The sequence below is a fragment of the Cheilinus undulatus genome, linkage group 22 (genome assembly GCF_018320785.1).
Source record: "Cheilinus undulatus linkage group 22, ASM1832078v1, whole genome shotgun sequence".
In the NCBI taxonomy this organism is placed as follows: Eukaryota; Metazoa; Chordata; class Actinopteri; order Labriformes; family Labridae; genus Cheilinus; species Cheilinus undulatus.
Window position 1 is genome coordinate 21568629 of NC_054886.1, and position 22345 is coordinate 21590973.

The 22345-nt window shown below is 40.3% G+C and overlaps 1 protein-coding gene across 3 annotated transcripts in view; it reads right to left on the minus strand.

The window, feature by feature from the left end:
* adamtsl3 (ADAMTS-like 3) overlaps positions 1-22345 on the minus strand; it is a 151561-nt gene that overhangs the window by 82528 nt on the left and 46688 nt on the right. For all 3 annotated transcript variants that reach the window (XM_041779584.1, XM_041779585.1, XM_041779583.1), the window contains one exon: positions 3335-3451. In XM_041779584.1, coding sequence (XP_041635518.1) covers positions 3335-3451 — 117 coding nt within the window. The remainder of the gene's footprint in view (positions 1-3334; positions 3452-22345) is intronic.

The following is a 22345-nucleotide window of genomic DNA, read 5'->3' on the forward strand; positions in this document are numbered from 1 at the left end:
CTCATATTAGCGTCCAGTGAAGGGGGGAGCTCAGACAGACTCATGCCGAAGTGTAAAAATATCTTTTCCTACAAGAAAAGCTTACAGTGTGATTCTGTGCTCTTCCTTTAATCAACAAATGTCATCCAGTTCTGATAAATTGCCACTATAGCTACATCATGAATGAGTAAATCACTTCATTGGTGGCAGCCATTGTTAACTGGCTTGCAGTGAAACTAAACTCCGACCGTAGCTTCTGCCTCTCCTCAAGTGACGCTGATTGGTCTGATACATTCTCAGATCTGGTATAAATGATTCAGATTGAAGCTTTGCAAGATGTACTTGCCTGCTGACAGACATAGAGTCTGGCTCTTGCTTTGCAAGGTTACAGATTTGATGGATGGCTGAATGTTAAGCATAGGTAAATTGCTTCAGATACCAGTGTTAACGCTAGGGTAGGCTGAAGTCGGACAAACACAATAAGATGATCGGGCCGATTGTCCGTATGATTCCCTCCCTCTGACCAAATTTATAATAACCAATCAGGATGTCAGAAATAGAGGAGCGACAAACTGACAAGGGAGCTAGACCAAAACTGGTACCACAATAGATGCTGGCAGCTAACATCTAACTACAACAGATTGTTTTCTCTGTTAACTCCGCTTTTGAGATTTGAGAGTGGAGACTGGTAGTGAGTGAACAGAATCTGTTAGTGTGTGGTCTGCTGCGTTGATTCTCTCTTTCTACGCCACACACTTTATAAAAATAGTTATATAGGCTCTAGTTATATATTAGACAGAGACACAGAATTAGTATCCAACTCCTGGAAAGACAGCAGATGAGAGATTAAAAAACTATTTTGAAGTGTTTGTGGAAAAAATACTGCGACCAAATCCATTGATGAAACTGATGAAATCCATAAAGAGCAACTGAGGCTTGGATGGCATGAATACAGCATGTGGGAGTGGATATAAGATTACAGTTTGTGTGATGTTTGGTTTGAATACTGGCTGATGCAAATTCAAAAATTGGCTTGAGGTCAGTACATCATAAATCACACTGTACTTGGTTACAATATAAAATCCCAATGCTGAAAAGGTAGCTGTTTGTGGTTTCTAACTACCGCGCTAAATGCATGTACCACTACATTTTTACTCCTGACTTCTAACAGGGGGTTTAATGGTTTTTCCATTAGTCCTGCCTTTGGGATATGAAATAGCCTCTAAAAGTCAAAGATGGATTAAAATTCTGTTTAAAATTGTTTTATGATTGGAGGTATGGAAAAATTAACATGGATATAAAGCTTAATAACACAGAAGGAAATAATGTGACAGAAAGCACGCTCTGATCCCATCTTAAAAGTGAGAATGACCTCTAAAGGGTTATACTTCATATGTGCTTGTTGAAATAAGCCTTCATGAAGTCCTGTAACATGTGAGGGCAAGTTTTAGCAGATCATCTGTTTTAGAAGATCATTCAGTAAGTGTTCAGAGAGTATAGAGGGCTGCTGAATATTCTATAGGGTCAGGTCAAGGGTCATTTAGTGAAGCATGGCAGTTCATGAAAGGTGCAAGAGGGCTTTTCATCCTTGAGGGGTCATACACATTAGCAATTACACATCAGCCATCCCAGGATTTCACAGCTTTCACGGTGACTGCTTCAGCCTTATTTCAATGCAACGTTTTTATTAAGTTGCATCGCCTATCTATCTATTTATCTATCTATCTATCTATCTATCTATCTATTTTTCTTTATCTCTTCATTTCTCTAAAACAGGGTTTCTCAACCTTTTCAGCCCACAATCCCCAAAATAAAAGTGCCAGAGACCAGGGACCCCCACTGTACCTGTAGTTGGTTGAACACAGCCATGAGCATTCAAGAATAGTCATGTACAGACAAGGCCATCAATAAGGGGGGGATAAAGGGGAGCACTCTCTGGGGCCCATGGAGGTCAGCAAAATCATGGTCTATTGTAAAGTTAAGCCATGATAACCATATTCTATTGTTTTTTAATCCAACAGATAGTCTAGTGGTTTTAGGCGCGACCCATGTACACGGGCGGCAGGGTTCGAATCCAGCCTGTGGTCCTTTGCCACATGTCTCTCCTCACTCTCGTCCCATTTGTGACTCTATCCAATGTGCTCCTCTGTTGATTTAAGGCACAAAAAGCCAAAAAAAAAAATAAGAAGTTGCAAAATAAATCAACAACAGGCAGAAAGTGGTAAGAATTGCTTTAGAAGTGGCAAAAATGGATAGAAAGAGCAGTGAATTGGGATTAAAATACGGCAGACATGGGTTTAAACTTGCAAAGTTGGTGGGAAGAGGTGATGACAACTGGTTAAAATGCAGCAAAATAGGTGTAAAGCAGAAAAACTGGTCAAAAAGAGGCAAAAATGGGTGCAAATTCCGCAAAATGGTGAAAACCAGAAAATAATGGTGGCAAAATCTGGTGGGGAATTGGTTAAAAAGTGGCACAAAGAAACACTTTCAACATTAGAACCCAATAATAGCTTGACATGCTTTTTGGCTCAAAAAAGATGTAACTGTTAGCCAGGATGTTAGCACCAACGCTACTGACAAAACACAAATTTATTGATATCATCAATAAATCACAACTTGGGAGAGTCCATTCTCTGGGTTTGTCAGGGGCCCAGCCAAATCTGTAGGCAGGCTGTTCTCAGAGGCTGTATCAAGGCATTTCCTTTGAAAGTTGACTGGAAGAGAAAAAGTGTAGTATGAAAAGGTACACAAGCAACACGGATTGCTGTAGTGTTTGGCAGAGATTGCAGTGACAGAAAAGCATAGGAATTTTTTGTACTGGCATGAATAGCTGACACTATAAACCAGAAAACAAGAGCACAAGTCAGGTCAGTGAGGAGGTGGTTACATAATGTCCAAATGTCACCCCGCACCCATGTAAGTGATAAAAGTCTAAACCTTTGGTCAATTGCACCAGGATCAATCACATCACAAAGGAATTCAGACATTAGAATAACTAATCACATTTGGTTGAGAAAGCAGCTAAAGCAAATTCATTTGTCAACAAAGCTGATGACGGAGTTGGAATAATGTTATGCATAAAGAACCAAGTGTATGTGTGTGTGTATTTTTATGCTACCCTGTTTTACATCAAGCCAGGTCAGCCCGCCCTCTACTCCCTATGTCCCGCTATCATTTTTCATTTTTAATCATCACAGAGGTAGATTTTTCACCCCCCCGGAGTGTCTGTTACTTGAACTCATTGCCTGGGTTCAACTGGCTTTGTAGCAGTATCTGACTTTTTTTCTTTAATAAGTAAAAGATTTTAAGTAAATGTTTAAGTTGAGATTGTGAAGTTTTTAAAACGGGTACTCACAGAGTCCTCTGGTTTCTGGCTGCTGTCATGAAGAGGCTCCTCTGGAAGGTGGTCTCGTCGAATCAGAGTGAATTCCCTGATGAATACAGCGTCTCCATCACTGGTCAATACAGCAACCTGAGAAAGAAAGATCGCATTAGAGCTCTTCTGTTGTTTATTTCACCATCTTTAAGTAAAGGCAAACACAAGTGGGACAAATTTAGGAAAACAACTAGCAGGTAGATGGTATCTTTGACATGATTGGTCCAAATTCTTACAAAAAAGTGAACATTTAGTTCAGACCAGAGACTCACGATAAGAAGAGTTGAAACTGTAACTTGCACTGATAGTAGGTTACTTACTAGAGAGTTATCATGCTTCAAAAGAGTGAGCTTGAGACCGTATTGTATCACAAAGCATTCTGCAATTCCCTTTCACAACTTGAACTAAAATGCACTTGAAATGGAAAACAGAGCACTTCTGGTACCAAAACAGGTCCCATATGTATAGATTCTGCATTTCTATGTAAAATCTGTGAATAGAGATTACAAATTGTAATGGTTTATTTAAGACAGATACCATGGGGAGATGAATAATAAAGGAAAACAATCATAGACTTAATCGGAGCCTAGTGATGCAAGAAGCTCTTTGTTATTCATACCATAGTGTTTCCACCAGACCATATCATTTCACCACTGTACTCTGGAGAAATCCTGATGGTGGGAAAAGTCAGTAATTGTAAAAAACAAAAAGGTCTGTTTCTGTTTGCGATCATTTACTGACTGTTTTTTCTTGTTGTATTGTGCCTTAACCGCACATCCCCTGTGATGAGGAGAATCTCTGGAGGAATTCACAGCGGAGGGGATCTGATATCAGAAGACACATTAACCCAGCTCTTCAGGGAGACATGTCTATGTGTGCCGAAGCAGGGGGGGTCATCTTGGATAGGGCCCATTAGCTGCACAGCGGGGCCCGCATTCTCCAGGATGCACAAATTCACAGAGCAGGGGGGCCCTCAGCTGCTCTCCGAGGGTCATAAACACCCTGTTATGACCCGGGTCAACTGGCTGCCTCACGGGTTAGTGCCAAAGCAGAGGGAAACAGCGCAGGGGATGTTGGTTTGGGGTACTTAATATTCTTCACATTACTGGGGTTACAAATATTCAGTTGTTGGGTAAAAAACAATGCTGCTGTAAAAACTGGGACAGTGTTGTGTGGGAAAAAGGAGCCAGAACGGACTCTCAGCACTTTTTAGCTGCAGTCACTTAAACTGTGATGGCATCTGTAACAACACATAAATCCCAGCAGTAAAACGAGAGCACCAGCCTGCTAAGATGACCAAGATCTTTACATATAAGTGCATTTTTGTTAGATAAGGCAGCTGTTGAGACATTTTGATTTATCTCTGTCTTCAAAGTTGTTTCATATTGGACTTTTTGGAACGAGGAGTCTGTTAATCAGGAATGAGAAGAACGAATGTGAAAGGTATCTTATACCTGTGGGAAAATGTCAAAAACTTTACGAGGAATGTCATACAACAAAAGTTTCTCTGATTGAATCAACACTTTAAAGCATTTGTACCCCAGAGACCTTCATGCATAAGCATGAGAAACTGAATATGTGATATAAGAAACTCGAATCAAAATATAGCCTATAATCAGATACCTGATTACAGCATGAGATATTTGCACGTTCCACAGATGCTGGAAATTTAAATGTTGCACAAATATGAGCTGCTGGTAGGGCAAACAGGAGTCAAGCATATGAATTTAAGTATTGTGGGTGTATGTGTGTCATCTCAGATGTACTGAAAACCACTTAAGTGACCAGATGTCCTCGCTCAAGGCTAAATAGAGGCCCGGTTAAGATGGACATGCTGATTGTGTCCATAGCAGCCCACTTTTTTTCCTTCTTCCACATAAGTTATTTTCTCACACTCTTTCAGTGTCAGAAAATCTGACATCCATTTCCTCATCATTGAAGTTTGCATCCATATTCCATTTTAAAAAATTGCATGAGATGTTGGACCCAGACTGAGCTGCAGGCCAATGGAGCAAAACACTTAAAAGTCAAACTGAATCTTAAAGCAGGATCTATAAAAATCTGTTTCCTTGAGCAAACAATCTGACTGTCTAGTGCCAGTATCGAGCATCCTGCTCGGCCCTGCTGGACAAAAGTGTACAGATCTGGCAGAGAACTGACTCCTTGAAAGAGGTTCCAAAATATTTAGGAGGGTTATCATATGATACAAATGGTATTTCCTAAAAAGACGAGATGATGTTTGAAATGTAAAGACGGAAAACAGTAAATTGTTATCTTTCTTCTTTTCAACCTTTATTCAGCTGAATACAGGGTGGAGATTAATCTTGTTCAAACTGATAAACTTTGTGATGCCTGCAACATGTTCCAAAAAAGTTGGGACAGGAGTATGTTTGCTACTGTTACATCACGTTTTATTCTAATAACACTCTAGTGAATGAAAACACTAAAAGTACTAAAAGTAGAATTTGTTCCCATTAGTGCTTGATTTACCTCATAAGCTACTCAACAGTGCTGGCTTTCTGTTGTCATATTTTGCACCTCATAATGCCCTGAAAGACTGAGATCGCAGAAACAAGTGGCCGAAATGTGTTTTCTCCGGAGGGTGGCTGGGCTCAGCCTTAGAGATAGAGTAGAGCCACTGCTCTGCATCGAAAGGAGCCAGTATAGGGGTTCAGGCATCTGATCAGGATGCCTCCTGGCCGCCTCCTTACGGAGGTGTTCCGGGATCAAGAGCTTCAAGATCCCCAGCAGGAGTTGGAAAGTTTTGCTGGGGAAAGGGGTGTCTGGGTGCTTAGCCTGTTACCGCTGTGACCCAGCTCCGGATAAGCAGATGAAGATGGATGGATGGATCATGCCCTGTACATTTACGATATGAGACAGGCCTAAACAGAATGCAGGCCAGTCTAACACCTGCACTCTTTAAGTATGAAGCCGTGCTGCTTTAGCTAAAGCAGGATGTGATTCAGCATCGTCTTCCTGACTTAAGTAGGGACGTCCCTCATAATGACATGTAGACGGAAGAATATGTTGCTCTAAGACCTGTATAATACCCCTCAGTGCAGTGTTAATTTTACAAAAACTATGACTAAAAATGTTTTCCATGAGGGAGACTAGACTAAGAGCCGACCCCATTTCCACCCCTTAACCCGTCCCCTTCGTCTGCCCCTTCCCCTTGAAATAGACTGGTCAGGGGTAGGGGTGAAAACATTCCCTTTAGAAATATTTGCCACTTGATTGCTGTTCATCATCACAACACTGTAGATAAACAGTGCATCATCAGAGGAGACAATAAAGTCTCAACCATTCCATTCATAAAATGGATCTCTATGTTGATCTTCTTATATTTATACAACTAACAGCCCTGGTTTACACTTGTACATACTGAAAATACAATAATCTCCCATCCTTAGTAGCTAAAGATTGAACATATAAGAAAACACAACTGTTGTATTTTCTATTATCATTAATAAATGCTGAAAATATTTATATACTGTATATGCGCCTCTTTCGTAGTCCGTTGTGCCATTTTGCAAGTGAATGCAGTGCATGGTGGGAAATCCATCATACCCCTTCAAGGGCTTGGCCCTTAGGCCTAGCCCTTGAAGGGGTATGAAGGGGTATTTCTCTTTCTTCAAAAGAGAAATGGGATACCCCTTCCCCTGACGTGAAGAGAAAGCAGGGATCCCAGGTTTTGCAGGGTGCATAGAAGACACAGGTACAATTTGCAACAGATTCAGGCAAAGAGAATAGTTTCTCCTTGCACAGACAGCTTAGCAATGTCAATTTTTTTTTCACAAATATATAAGAAGGGTGGGGCCACTTTCATATACTTCACCTCAAGTATTAGAGTTAGTAAAAACAATCTAATGTAGGTTTAGAAATGCTTGGTAATTGAGTTGTCCTTAAATGGGGGTTAATGGCTGACAAGGCATATAGCCAATCATTTTAAGAATTTTGGGGTGACCAATCAGATTTCAGGAGGCCCTGGTTGGTTAATGTTGCTGCTATTTGCTGCTCCAATCCATCAGAGTGTTACAAATCAATCAGCTGGTTGCCAACATGATCACCGTTTACATTTAGTTTCAGCCCTGACTCGCTTTATTTTAAGGATTTCCTACAGGCCTATCAAAAGTTGACTTTGGGCCACATTTGGCTCCAAGGCCATAGTTTGGACACCCTTGCAATATGTCATTACTCATAGTCGTGTGTGGATTGTCTCACCTTTTCAAAATCAACTAATTTTTTAAAAATCTTTTAGTGTGCCAGGCTTAGGAGCAAAGATATATACACCCTATTAAGGAAATGTTGTTAATAAAAGTCCAGTGAACTTTGGTCCATGGTGTCAGTCCTCTTAACACCAATACATGGATTCCTTTTTTCTCTTCGGGATCTTCTGAGTGTGCTCTATTCTCCACAAGCATGCACTTACTCAGGCTATGTTTGAGTTTATTTGAAATGAAAGTGACAGAGGTTAAGAAAACACACACTCCCCGTGTGCCGGGCTGCCCATGATTGAAAGTAAAAACTCACTGGCATCCCAATCTCCAAAGCTGCACATGCAAGACTTAAATCCTGTGTGTGTATACGTGCGTCAATGTGACAAAGGCCAAGGGTGAAAGTAAAACAGGGAACCAGGCCGGTGATTCATTAACCTCAGAGGCGAGTTGGATTTCAAAGAGCGCGACTCGACCAGGGTAGGGGAGAGGAAGTGAACTCCGGGGCAGGTTGGGCCTTCAAAAGCACATAATCAACAGTAATAACACCAACCTGATATTATAATTGAGCTTTCCTATAACATGGTGCCAGCTTCCAGTGTTTGGGTGGAAACTGTGAAAAGCCAGTGACTTTCGGCGTGCTAAACTAGGCCAAAAGTTGGGCTTGTGTTTCGCGGACTGCTGCCTTTGATTAATAAGATTCCTTCCGATGTTTAGATAAGGACGCCCCTTTTTCAACACTGACTCCTGTCTGAATGAAACCTAAGAGGAAAAGATATTTTTGCTAATCCACTTTCAAGGGGATTTATGTGAGCTTTCACTTAACACATTTTGGGGGAGGAAACTTTGCGGCCTTCGTTTCCTCTCTTCCTCTGCTCCTCTTTCATAATGGAGGAAAAAGGTCGGCCTTTCTCTCATTTGAGGACTTTCACAATATCTGCTCCTGGCCCCCACACATAGATCTATTAGGGAATTTTTCCCTGCACCATGGGAGTATGAGGCACTTAGCTCAATATTTTATAATTAGCCCACAGACCAAAGCTGCCTCAGTATTTTAGGAATGATAAAGGTAAGATCCATAAAGGTTATGACAGAGTCTTGGCTTGCCTCGGCCAATAAGACACCCTTCAGTGCAAAAAAGGAAGAAAACACTGTCGATTTTCACCTCAGGCATTTACACAGGATACCCGCGATGCAACAACCCATGACTAAGCTTTCTGGGAAACAAAAAAACCCTCCACTTTCATCACATTTTCTGACTCCTGATTGATTGTTTCCCTATCTTAATGTTTTTCCTTTGAAGATGCAGCTTCTCTGCCAGATTCGGGATTTACACCTTCTGATACGTCTCTCCCAAACGCAATCTGTTCTACAAACAGGAGGAGAAAAGGGGCAAGGAGCTCAACTTGTCTCCATCGCAGCTCTTTTCAGCTCACCAGCACAAGGAATGAAGCCCCAGGGGGAAGGAAAATCTACCTTTGATCGAGGAATAAGTTTTTCTAGCGCTGTCATCGCAACCCTTTGCGTTCACGCTCCGTCACTCTGGTGTTTTATTGTATCATAACGATGCGTGGCACCATTCTAATGATGCATGAGCACATCTCAGACAGAGCCTTTCAAAGTCATCACGAAACAGCACGCTACCTGTTAGTTTTAAATGTTTTCTCTGTTGAAACAGGATACTGGTGCAGGATATGATGCAGGAAGACTGCAGATTAGGCTAAAATGAAAGGGACAGAATGCATCTTGGGAAAAGGAGAATTGTAAAACCTCTTTATGTCCTTCACAACTATTAATAAAACTCCCTGCAAAAAAACCGTAAGTCAATATGCGGCACAGAATATATAAAGTGCTCTCACTATGCATGTTCACAATGACATGGCTAACAACGCGCAAGCATCAGATATCACACTTCACAATTACTGTCAACATCCATTAAAATACTCCTTCTATTCTGTGTAATTTTCAGGTTCTTCTTGTAAACAGCATGAGTTCTGCTTTTATTTTGAAGGTAGTAAAACAGCAGTGTGGTGTTTTGTATCAACAAGCCTATGATTGCAAAGAGCCTAGTAGTTTGAGAGGGGTCTAGCTGTAGACTGCAGATCTCAGACTTGCAGATCCTGACTGTGAGACGCTGCCTCAGAACAGAAGGGGCATTATTTGACAGTCAGTGTTTTATAACCACACTGCAAATATAACATATAACATTAGTAAGGAAGCTATGTTACCTACCTACCTACCTAACTTACATAGCTCATGTAGCTTCCTGAGTTTTAGATTTAGATACATTAGCTTGGAAGCTATTTTTCCTGCATAGTTTGAATTGCTAATTTAGCTTTGTTCATTTTACATTTAGCTACATTTGTTATAAAGCAATTCTACCTATGTAGTTTACATAGTTAACACAGCTTCATTATGTTTAGATTAAGCTACCTTAGTTATGAAGCTATGTTACCTACATAGCTTATGTAGCTTTGTTAGCTTTAGATTCAGCAACTTTAGTAAGGAAGCTATGTTACCTACCTAGATGACATAGATTAAGTAGCTTCCTGAGTTTTAGATTTAAATATGTTAGTAAGGAAGCTATATTACCTACAAAGATTGCATTAGTAGCAGCATTAGTTTTGTTGACTAAACCTATGACTAAAACTATTCATTGACAGCCTTTTTTTCTATGACGAAAACTAGACTAAAACTAACAAAAATAGATCTGTGATGACTAAAACTGAAAAAAAAAAAAAACAGTTAAGTTTTCATCAAAATGACTAAAACTAGACAAAAATGTCATGTAGTTTTTGTCAGACTTTCAAAATCCATGACAATTCTCCACTGTGGGTAAATCTGTCAAAAAACAACGCATCTCAGGAGCGCAGATGGTCGAGTGGTTTAAGGTGCTACCCATATACGCGGGCGGCCTGGGTTCGAACTGCATGTCTCTCCCCACTCTCTACCCTGTTTCTGAGTCTATCTACAGTCCTTCCTCTATCAAATAAAGGCATGAAAAGGCCCAAAAATAAATCTTTAAAAAAAGAAAAAAAAAAAAAATGCATCTGTAGCTCTTCTGCTTCTCAGCTGTAGAAAGCAGGGACCCCAGGTTTGGTAGAGTGCACAGAACACACTACAATGATTTGATACCAGATTTAGGCAAGAAAATAAATACTTGGACTAAAAGTAAAGACTAAAATGTGAGGACTTTTTATGGACTAAAACTAGACTAAAATGTTTTGAGTTTTCGTCGACTAAAACTAGACTAAAACTAAAAAAGATAGAAATGACTAAAATGTGACTAAAACTAAAATGCATTTCCTTTAAAGACTAAAACTAAGACTAAAATTAAAAATAGCTGCCAAAATTAACACTGATTGCTAGCGTAACTTTGTTAATTTTAGATTTAGCTACATTAGTCATGAAGCTATGCTATTTATGTAGATAAACATAGCTAACTCAGCTTTGCTAGGTTTAGATTTAGCTACCTTGTTAGGAGGCTGTACATAGCTTACAGAGCTAATGTAGCTTTGTGACTTTTAGATTATGCTTTGTTAGATGGGAAGCTATGTTACTAACATAGTCTACATAGCTAACAGCTTTTTCTTTATATTTAGCTGCGTTAGTTAGGAAGCTGATACCTATGTAGCTTATGTAGTTTGGTTAGCTTTAGATTTAGCTGTGTAAGCTATGTAGTTACATTATCTATGTAGCTAACGTAGCTTTGTTGGCTTTAGCTTTGACTTCTTTTGCTGCTTTAGAATGTTTTTATGGAGAACAAGCTGGGTGTTACAGGTCAGGTATTTTTACTTTTAGCTTTTAGTAGCCCAACCCTTACCTCAACTCTAACCAGAAGCTTAATCAGATTTTATTTTGAAATTTTTAGAGTGTGCTCCCATACTGACAGATGCAGTGTTTCACCATTGTGGTCTACATGGGAGAGCGTCTGAGATCTACAGTCTGCAGGCAGACTGTCGTGAATTGTTTTGCCTTTGTTTTAATATAATTCTAAGACATTCTAATCATATGCATGGATATTAGGAGTGCACCACTATCCCTGCTTTACAAATCATGCAGTCTGTTGAGCAAAATCTTTCAGTGAGTGCTTCCAGTGCCTAATCAATCCCCCTTGCCCTCATTCCTCTGCACTGTCTTTGCAAGTGACTAGAACTTGAATGGAAACAGGGCATCACTGTAAAAACATTGTACTGTTTTGCAATGCATTGCTTAAGGGCCATTAGGACACTACAAGTAAATGACAGAATGAAGCGGATTTTTGTTGCAGTCGTTCAATCAGCATGTCTGCAATGTTGCAATCTACACATGACCAAAAAAGGTCACTCAGGGAGCAACAACTTCTATAACTGGAGATCAAAAGGAGAAGAACAATAAAATCATTAGTGTTATGTTGATAGAAGCATGACGCACACGTGGATGTATGCATCCATTTAAGGTTATACCTGAAGAGAGGACAAACGTCATGCAGACGTCAAGAAGGTAATGACAGACTGAACAAAGCTATTGGGCCTTTGGTCCTTTAAGAGATGCTGTAAAGTTAGTGCAGAGACGATAAGAGCGCTGAGCCTGGTAATACCTTCAATAAACATACAACTTTGACCAGCACACCACTGCCTTGCAGAATAATCTTCCCATCATTCTGTATGACTGCAGTACAGTTCAAAGGAACACACTGGGATCTGAAGGGCTTAAATCTGCTTCTGAAGAGTCATGGCAGTGGACTTGACCATTTCACCTGAATGCCGCAGCTTCACATCAGTCCAGTACAGGAACGTTCACCTTGAGAGAGTGGAGAAGTGCAAGAGTGCGGTGAAGAGAAGCTCCAAAGACTGGCACCCTCCAGATCTGGCCTTACTGTCAGAAGAGCTAAATGTGCGTACAAAGGCTAAAAACTAAAAGGACTTGTCATGGAGATGCTCTGACACCCGGCAAGAACAAAGAATCGAAACGCAGGTTCGTGAGTGCCTACTGATGGTTCTCAAGTTAGAGGTGAGGGCCAAATTTCTTCAGTATCATGCAAGGAAAAAAGTAACTTAAAATTGGTGACTAATCCTTCTTCAACTGTCTACTTTGATCATTTCTGACACTGTATTTCTAAATGATACAGTCTTATACATTTGATGTTACTGAAGTTTCAAAATAACATCAGATCTTCTGTCTTTTTTACCACTAGCAAAAAAGAGAAAGCACGGTGAAAACTGCATTTGTGCACATAACATTTTTGCACTGAAATGGTGCAATTGTTTTGCATAATTTAGCAAGAGTGCAGGAGTTTACCTGCCTGCAATTTTTGATCAGTAACAAAAAAAATTACCTAACATTTAAAACTGCAAAGGACTTACTTTTTTGTTGCTGTTGTATCACAATAAGAAGTGATGTTCCATAAATTTTACAAGAATCAAATCAAGTTCTAAAAAATCTGGTATTTGACAACAATCCTAGTCTTTTTAATGGCTTTCTACTTCAAATATCTTAGTTCATATCAGATATGTTTCTTATTATTCCATGTTGGAAAGGATTTTTACCTTTGTTTAAAAATGAAATAAAAATACTGTTATGTTTACTGCATTAAAATCTTGGAAACAAAAGTCATGTCTTGCAGGGTGTGTTGCAATGGCCTGTTAATACTCTGCCAAAGCACAACAATAAAAATTTCAACATGGCTATAATAATCAGGGTCAGTTCAGAGAAAGGTTTCTTAAGAAGCAATGAGAAATAACTGAGACGTAATCAAGCAGCTGAATGATGCAGGTTGTAAACTGAACAGCAGTATCCCTGCTGGACTTTAGCCTTCGTCCTGTTACATCTATAAAACTTGCAGGGTCCAGTACCGCACAATTGCATCTTCTAATTTGAACTGCTTTTGTCTTCAATCTTTTAGGTGCTCTGTTTAGCATTTTACAGCAAGGAGTTGACAAGACATCTGTGACACCCACAAAAAAAAAACATCTGACCAGGACTCATAGGGTGCTTCTCATCTTTGCACATCCCTGCATCCTTCTCCATCTCTTCAACTGATCTAGTTCTCCCTCTGCTGTGATGAAGACTCTTTCAGATCCTTCAGTGCACCTGTAGGAGGCGAGGATGGAGAAGGGGGGAGGCTTCTGGAGGAGATCAGAGCATGGGAGTCTTTTGACCAAAGATGCAATATGCACCATGGTCTTTGAGGCAAATCAGCTGTGCAACTCATCATCAGTGATCTTCATCATCAGTATGTGACGTTGCTCAGACTGACGCTGATAATCCATGACAGAAATGAAGATGTAAATATGAACTGTCAAGCTTTATATTCACTACATCAAGACTTTAGAGATATATAATGCTTTTTGCATGTTCCTATATAATAAATGTTACTTTATTAATCACTACTGGTGTTGTTATTTATGTTAAATTATTCACTGATACTAGTATATACTAATAATGGCATGGAAATCATGGGAATTTGTTCCAATATTCTTCCAAAATCTTCAACATTTAATAAATCAGGACATTTTGGGAAAAAGACTGAAAGAGTTAGATGAAAAGATGGATACCAGTGTTATTTTTAAGGTTCAACTTTCTAAGACCAAGAGCTGTGGCCTACCCATTAAGTGGTACCAGCACAACTCAGTGCAGCTCTGCTTGTTTATTTTTCAGTTTTCAGAACCATTTCACATCAAGCTGAATGAAAGTTGTAATTGTGTTAAGCAGACTAGTCTTCACACCTAAATGGTGCCAAGTTGGTTCACAGAATGTGGCCTACATTAGCAGCGCCAGCAACCCCAGCCTTGAATCCTCTTTGCAGGTAAACATTCCTGTTCTTGTGCTGAATCCGACGAGAAGCTATCAGTGCTTTCAGTTCATCGTTGTTCATATCTGATTAGGAGTAGAGCTAAAACCATTTGCAAAAAAAGATCTTATTGCAATTTTTCCTTTAATATTGCAATTTAATATGCAATTATTTTTAGGTTCCTCATCTCATGTGTTGTTCAATCATCATAAGCAAGATATTTAATATTATAATAAGCACAATATTATATAAGTTAAAGGAATAAATTATTAGGAAAAAAAGACGTTCTTATTGCTATTTTGGCTCATATAGAAAATTTGATATCAATTGCTATATTGAATGGGATAATCATTTTTCATATTATTCTTGTTTTGATGAAGAAAAACATATACATGAACAAGAAATGAAGGATTTTTGTAAAAAAATAAAGAGTTACTTGAATGTTTGCATAATGTGTAGGACATAGAAAAAGAAAAACGATTGTATTAAACTAGTAAACTACTAGACACATTTCAGGCGAACAGAAATATTGCAGTGTCTTTGATTTGAAAATTGCAGCAAGCCATGCTCTGATTTAATCTAATTTACATTTAATTCCCCAGCCCTATTTAGGAGCATTGTTGGTTTCATGCTTAAATTTAATTTAATAACATAAACTTAAACAAAATAAAATGCAATGACGCTCTAAATCGGGCCGGAGTTTTGACGACAAGCTGCAACGTTGCAATCAGGCTTAAATCTGGCCGAATTCATGTAATCTGAGCTGGCCTGTAGTTGAGAGGGTACTATCAAAGAAAACACGTTTGGTATAAAAGAGTTTATAAGTCTTTATGCTTAACTAACCACACACTAGCTTAGCATGGCTGTGGTATTACTATTTCTATCTTTTCTCTAGATTAAACTTTTTAAAACATTTTTTCAAGTATTTAACTGCCACTTTAGAAATGTTTCATACTTACACGATCAGCTCAGATGTACAGAGTGTCATTTAAAATATATGAAAAGGAGAAAAGTGTGTCCAAGAGTTAAATTCTGCTAACTGTGTCCCATGTTTTTTTCTGTACATGGTAACAGGATAGCTCATCTAAAGAGGTCATCATCGATCATTTTAAACCATAGTTGTCACTAATTTATCCTCAATTTTCCACTGGCTTTTGTAAGAATCCTTTTCTTTCCTCAGAATATCACTCTGCAGTACAAACAGAGACCAAATACTGTAATGCTCACAGCGGCTGTGTCCTTACAATAAATCACGGTTCCACACTTCTGAGCTGGCCACAAGCTGACTGCAACATGAGCGTTTGACCGGTCAAAGGGTGCAACATTAGCACGTAGCATATTTCCTGCTAAGCAGACTGGCTAGTCCACCTGCTGACCATATGTGGGGCCACGAGGGCCCAAAATGGAGTTTCTGCTTCAGTGGGAAGCTAATTATGTGGTGGGACACCCTGAAGCTGACCTATCCTGGCTTACAATACAAACACATGGAGCTCTGAAATCGAGTGCTGAAGCCTTTTGTATGCCATTAGCGAGCAGGAAGTCGTCTCAATGCAAAAATAGCCTCACAGCCAACATTAATGATGCAGCAGACACAGTGCAGTTTCTCTGCTCAGGTAACGACAGCTATTATATTTAATGTGGGGGTTTTTAATGAGGTCTTCAGAAATTTCTGACAGCTCGAAGAGCAGCAGGGAGCAGTGTGACAACGCCAGCACCGGAACATTTTGCAAGACTGCAATCAAGAGTTATTTTATTAATACGATACATACTGCCCACTGTAGCCACTGGGCTTATCGGTATGCATAATAGCCCTTCTATTTTCACTGCACAGTAGGTACCACAATGAAGATACAAGAAAAAAGATCCATTTTGAAAACACTACTATGCATGAAATCTTTACCTGATTAGCTGTAACATGAAAAAATGACAGCATAAATATTCACCCCATTTAAAGTGACTGACCTAATTCAACAGAGGTCCAGCCAGTTGGTGCTACGCATCTCACAATTAGTGAAATGAGGATAACTGAGTGCAGTGAACGTGTCTCAAGTAATTGTAGTGAAGACAAATGTGTCTGGATGGTCCAGTCACTGGTCAATCAGTATTCCTTGCTCCCATTACACCGTGAAGACAAAGAAATACTCAAACAACTCAGAAAAAGGGCTATTGAAAAGTAAATCTGAGTAAATCTGCCTAGATCAGACTGTACTCAAACTGAGTGACCTTGCAAGAAGACAACTTGTGAGAGACTGCATACAACAACTGTGTTGCCAAGATTCTTCACCAGTCAAAGCTTTATGGAAAAGTGGCAAAAAGAAAGCCACTGTTGAAGAATATTCATATCAAATCTCGACTAGAGTTTGCCAAAAGGCTTGTAGAAGACTCCATGGTCAAGTTGAAGAAAGTTCTTTGATCTGGTGAGACAAAAATGAAGCTTTTTGGCAATCAGACAAGACTCACTGTGAAGCACGGTGGTGGCAGCATCATGCTGTGGGGGTGCCTCTTGGCAGCCAGACCTGGAAGGCTTGTATAGGTAGAGGGTAAAATGAATGTGGCACAATATAGGATCCTGGCAGACAGTCTTATTCAGTCTTATTCAAGCACACAGTGAAAGCTACACATGGTTTAAGGACAACCATTCCCTGTGCAACCTGACAAGAGCTTCAGCTTGAATTTTATTGACCATGATCGATTTATAAAATCAATTAAAGGATAGAACCATATTTTTAATCAGCAGCAATCTACTCTTTAGTAGTCTTAGAATACTTATGATGGTGCAACAATGCCTTAGGGCTAGAAAAAATGAGACTGGGGTGGTGGAGGTGAAGCTTTGCTTGCGGCAGTGTGGTGTGATCAGCATTGTTGAAGCAGGGAACAGTGAGAAGGAAGTCTTAATTGAATGGATGGCCTTGTTTAGAGAATGAGCTATGATTGGCTGTGAGAGCTGGGAGACAATCACTGAAATCAGCTGGAAGTCAGCTGATTGTAGCATTGCATATGACTTCTGTGTCCTGCATGAATTAACGCTATGCTTCATTTGTCATAAAATAACACTTAACTTGGGCAGTAGAGACGACCATCCCACCTTGCCTCGTACAGTACACTAGGTTTTTTTCTTTTTGCTCTTTTTATCAGCAGTAAATTGTATAGTGATATAGTAGAACACATCCAGGCACAGCCTATGACATTTCCTGAACAAGCAAAGTTTGTGTAGCATAAGCAGAGGTAGTATCATGGCAAGAAATAACAGCTAATAGACACATGCTGATAATGTCTACCACATCAAAGAACGTTAAAATGGTGGAGAACATGCAGTAGCAGATTACATAAAAGAACTGAAAACACCAAAAAGGTTTAGAGTCCTGAGTCATCAAATTCCTTTTATGATTCCCCCGCGGCCCGGCATCATTGGGCCGAAGCCTCTGTCCAACAAGTGAGGAAAAAGAAGCAGCTGGGAGAGCTCAGCTGGAGTCAGAACTGACATAATAGCTCTGCTTTAACACATCCACCCAGTTTGCATCTTCCATCACACCCACTAAAAGACATAAAAGCCACTTGTTTCTCTGACTACTGCCCCTGTGTGTGATGGATGGCCTTGGCTCCACGTTTTACAGCCGATTCCAGCGTGTAACACAGGCGGAGAGGTTATGTAAGAATGTGAAACTCAAGCGAGGAAGGGCGATCATGACCAAACCGCATTTAAAGAGTGTGAGACAGAGTCAGTTTCTCAAATCATCCATCTTCTCCTCCTCTGTCTTGCTGACCTTTGGCTTCAAAGAGGAGCGACCAAACACGTCATTATGTTCCCACCAAGAAGAGCTTCAAATGTTACCAATTAAAACGACTGGATATCATGTGGACACATATGATATGACAGACAAAACTCAGAGTCCGGTAGAGCCCTACTCTAGCTAGTAGCCTTCTTTCTACGATACTGTAAATTTAGTGAAATACCAGCTTAACGAAGTGTGAAACAACAGGTTTCAGCTCTAACCCAACCATGCTCCATCTATCTCCATAGTGAGACTGCATATTACAGCATTAACACAGTAGTGGCAGCAGTCCAACCATCAGACATGGACAGACTGGAGTCTGCAGCAGCTGTGTGACAGCTCTCCCTCACAGCTTTTCATTAGTGGGATCGATTGATTGGCCCATCTGCAGTCTCTCCTCAGTGGTGCTAAGCTAAGCGTGACTGCTGACTTCTACCAGTAATGAAGCTGTATGCGACAGTGAGTGTGTGAACACAAGACCGCCTGCCCTGACAGACACACAGCTACAAAGATGGATGATGTTGTGGTGTGTTCAAGAGAGCCATAACTAAGCAGTGGATTTCAATTTCAGAGTAGCAGTCATAACCATGTCCTTCACACACAACCACCACACAAATACAAACATCTGTCCCCCTACATCATATCACGTCGCAGAAGGATTAAAATTGACAGCTGGGTGGCACAATTACAACACAATGTTCCACACGAGGCAGGCCAATGGGTTCACTGTTCAGTACATGTGTGCTGCTGCATGGCTGATTCAAAACACTAGGCTGATTTCACACTTAAAGGTGACTGTCAGTGGATGATTGATGAGAACAGTTTATATGAGGATCTGTAGTGGAGGCCAGGACTTCTCTCTTTACTTTCCATTTAGCTTTTTAGTGCTTCTATACATAACAGCAGTAGTTAAATGATAACTAATTTTTCTAGTTTTTTTGTTTTATTCTACTATATCTTTTACAAAAGTCTTATATTGTAATTGAACATTAAAGGTATCTCATGCAAAACTGCAGATATCAAATATACTCCAACCAAATAAATCATTGAATAATTACTCAAAAAAAAAGGAAGAGAACTCTCTCTGAGTTTGTTGCTCTCAGCTCTGTTTTGACACCCCACCCTGACCATTAGGACTTGCCACCATGTTGGTGAAAAAAGAAGGCCTCACCCAACTTAGGGATGTTTTTCAATGGGCACACTCACCATAGGCAATCTTTACCATGCCCAAGAACACTTCAACCCCAAAGTTCATCCATGTCAAGCACTGGCGTGGATAGACGAGGTAGGCTTCGCCACGGTATGATTGCTCATAAGCTCACAAAAATGGAGTGTGCAACATGCACACCACTTTAGTAGGTAATGAGTCTACTTTGATTGTGCTTTACAGGCACAAAGGTGGATTTTGTTGCAAGAGTACAATTTAGGGAGGACAAACAGGCTTTCCATCCCAAGAAAATACTTGGCTTGGTCTGCCTATCTGAGTAGAGATCAGTCTTATGAACAGTTTCACTGGGTTGGAAAACTGAGGGGTGGTGGTGGTGGCGGCAGTTCTGTTCTTGTTTGAGAGATGGATGCTAGTGTAAGTTCACAGGTCCATTGGACCCCTAACGTGTTTTACATCTCGGCCCATGGATGTTTTTTCCATTCACCTTAGTTATTGAGCCTACGTAGCACACTGTCTGGACATTATTTGTCGTAATATTAAAGCACAGTTATTGCTAACAGTTTTCCATTCATTTTTAGCAGCAAGCTACGCAAGTCAACCCAGACATCTCTCCTCCCAGCAATTTTTTCCAACTCCTCCTGGGGGATTCCAAGGCATTCCCAGGCCAGATGAGATATATAATCCCTCCAGCAAGTTCTGTGTCTACCTCGGGGTCTCCTTCCAGTTGGACATGCGAGCAGGAGACATCCTAATCAGATGCCAGAACCACTTCAACTGGCCATGGCCATTGTTCTCTGTCAGAAAACGATGGGTTGCTCCCTCTGGGTGGGGAGTGTCTTTGCCCCAAGAGAAGGAGTTCAAGTACCTCGGGGTCTTGTTCACGAAGAAGGGTAGAAGGGACCGTGAGGTCGACAGGCGGATCGGTGCAGCATCTGCTGCATTGCAGATGTTGTACAGCGCCGTCGTGGTGAAGAGGGAGCTGAGCCGGAAGGCAAAGCTCTCAATTTACAGGTTGATCACCTTTGGTCATGAACTCTGGGTAACTCTGGGTACTTCATCTTTCTCCCAGACCAAAGACATGCTTTTAGGTTAAGTAGTGCCTTTTAACTGTCTGTAGGTGTGAATGTGAGTGTGACTGCATGGTTGTCTGAGTATGACAGCTTTATATCTGATTGGCTGGTGAACAGTCCAGGATGTAGCCCATCTGTTGTCCAATGAGTGCAGGGATCAGCACCAGCCCCCAGCAACACCAAACGGTATAAGCAGTACAGTTACTGGATGGATAAGTAGTTAAAAACACTACTAGGTTTTGTTTTTTTGGATTGAACTCCACTTTTTTTGTTAAAAACAGGGAAAAAATCTTATGAAGAATGAGTAGGAGTGCATGTTAGAGACTGCACCATCAGCTCATTTGGTGAGTTGGAAGTACAGACTGACCTGGGAGGTTTAGATTGCTATTTTATTGCATCTTTCTTTAAAAAATAAACAAAAACTTTATCTTTCAAGGTAATATTTCTTCATATTTTAAGCCTCTGCACAAACACAGATGGGAAAATTGCACAATTTCTTCAGTGTTTTACTGCCACTGAGTCTAAAATATCTTAAAAATGCTTCCAAATTTTAATTTCATTGCCAAAGAATAATTATGTGTTTGATAGTATTTCTTTCCTGTTGGGCAGTGTATTCCATGTTTTGGAGAGTCTGGCTGTTTCTGGCTGTTTTCCATGGTCCAAAAATCAAGTAGCACTCTCAAATCTGGCAATTTCTTCACTTTCATCCATTTATTCAATAAGCCTCTGTAGAATTGACAGTGGCAGTGTCCCAAATACGGATCCCTCCATGAAATAGATGCAAAGCCATCCATGCCAGACCTCCCAGTAGACCAATCCAGTAATCCATGTATTTTTTCAATAGACAAAAAGCAAACCAAGCGAGCTGTTGGCCTGAATTTTAACCACACATCACTGAAAAGCCAAACAGATTCAACACTGGTGGTGTTAAGCGAGGCATTCCAAAGGAATCTATTACTGGTACGTGAGACTGAGAGAAAAAGTGCATTATGCGAAGACCCCATTCTCATACCCCACTGAGGGCCAGCAAATTTGTTCCGCCGAGATCCCTAAACTGTTTTCATGGACATGAACATGCACCATGAATGCCCTGGTCCTCTCCAGAGTGCTGTCTGCGGTTACGGCCAAATTGCTGCTGCATTCCTGTTCTCAAATTAAGCCCCTCATTTGTGGAGTTGTCTGACCATCGAGTAATCTTAATTTCCATATTCTGTGGCATTCTCAAGCCCTGATCTCATTCACTGGCAGCATAGGAAATAATAAAATGCTGCCCTGTTTGTAGCGTGGCATCTTTAACCACTGCACTCTGCACCACAAGCCATACTCCATCCATCACTCATGCTATGTGTTTCTATAAGCTGGATGCAAAATGGGCGCATAGTATGGAATTTTCTGCCTGTTTCTTAAACCTACTTTATCTTACTTCAATTCCTTTCTCTCTACAGTGTTTGCATGTTGGCACATCCATTACCAACCAGGAACTGTAGCCATGGATGTGTCTTAGGAACTGATTAAAACAAATGCTGTACATGCAGCTCTAAAGCATGGCTATAAATTATGGCAGCTCAAATCATCAAGTGAATTTGTGGTAATGAAGTTTTTAAAAGCCAAAATAGTCTGTAGTGTCAGAATGATATATGCCCACATCTCTGAGGCTGGTAAAGCTGTAATTACATTATCATATGAAGCTATTTCTTCCCTCAATTTGCCATTGGAGCTGATGATTTATCTTAGATGTGGGTATTTAATGAGAGCATGTTGTTGTGTAAACCTCAAGAGCTGTACAACACAAGCTGTAGTATAAGAGCCATTTAGTTCATGTCTATAGGATCGTGCTTAACTGCCCTACTTTTTAAGACAATATCATCTCAATCTTTAAATACAGGCCACGGTGGCATCTGATGCAAGCAAACTTATAACTGGCAATGAGTCGTTGTCTTCACTGTCGAAGAATTTTAGCCCACTCTTCTTTGCACAATTGTTTTAATTCAGA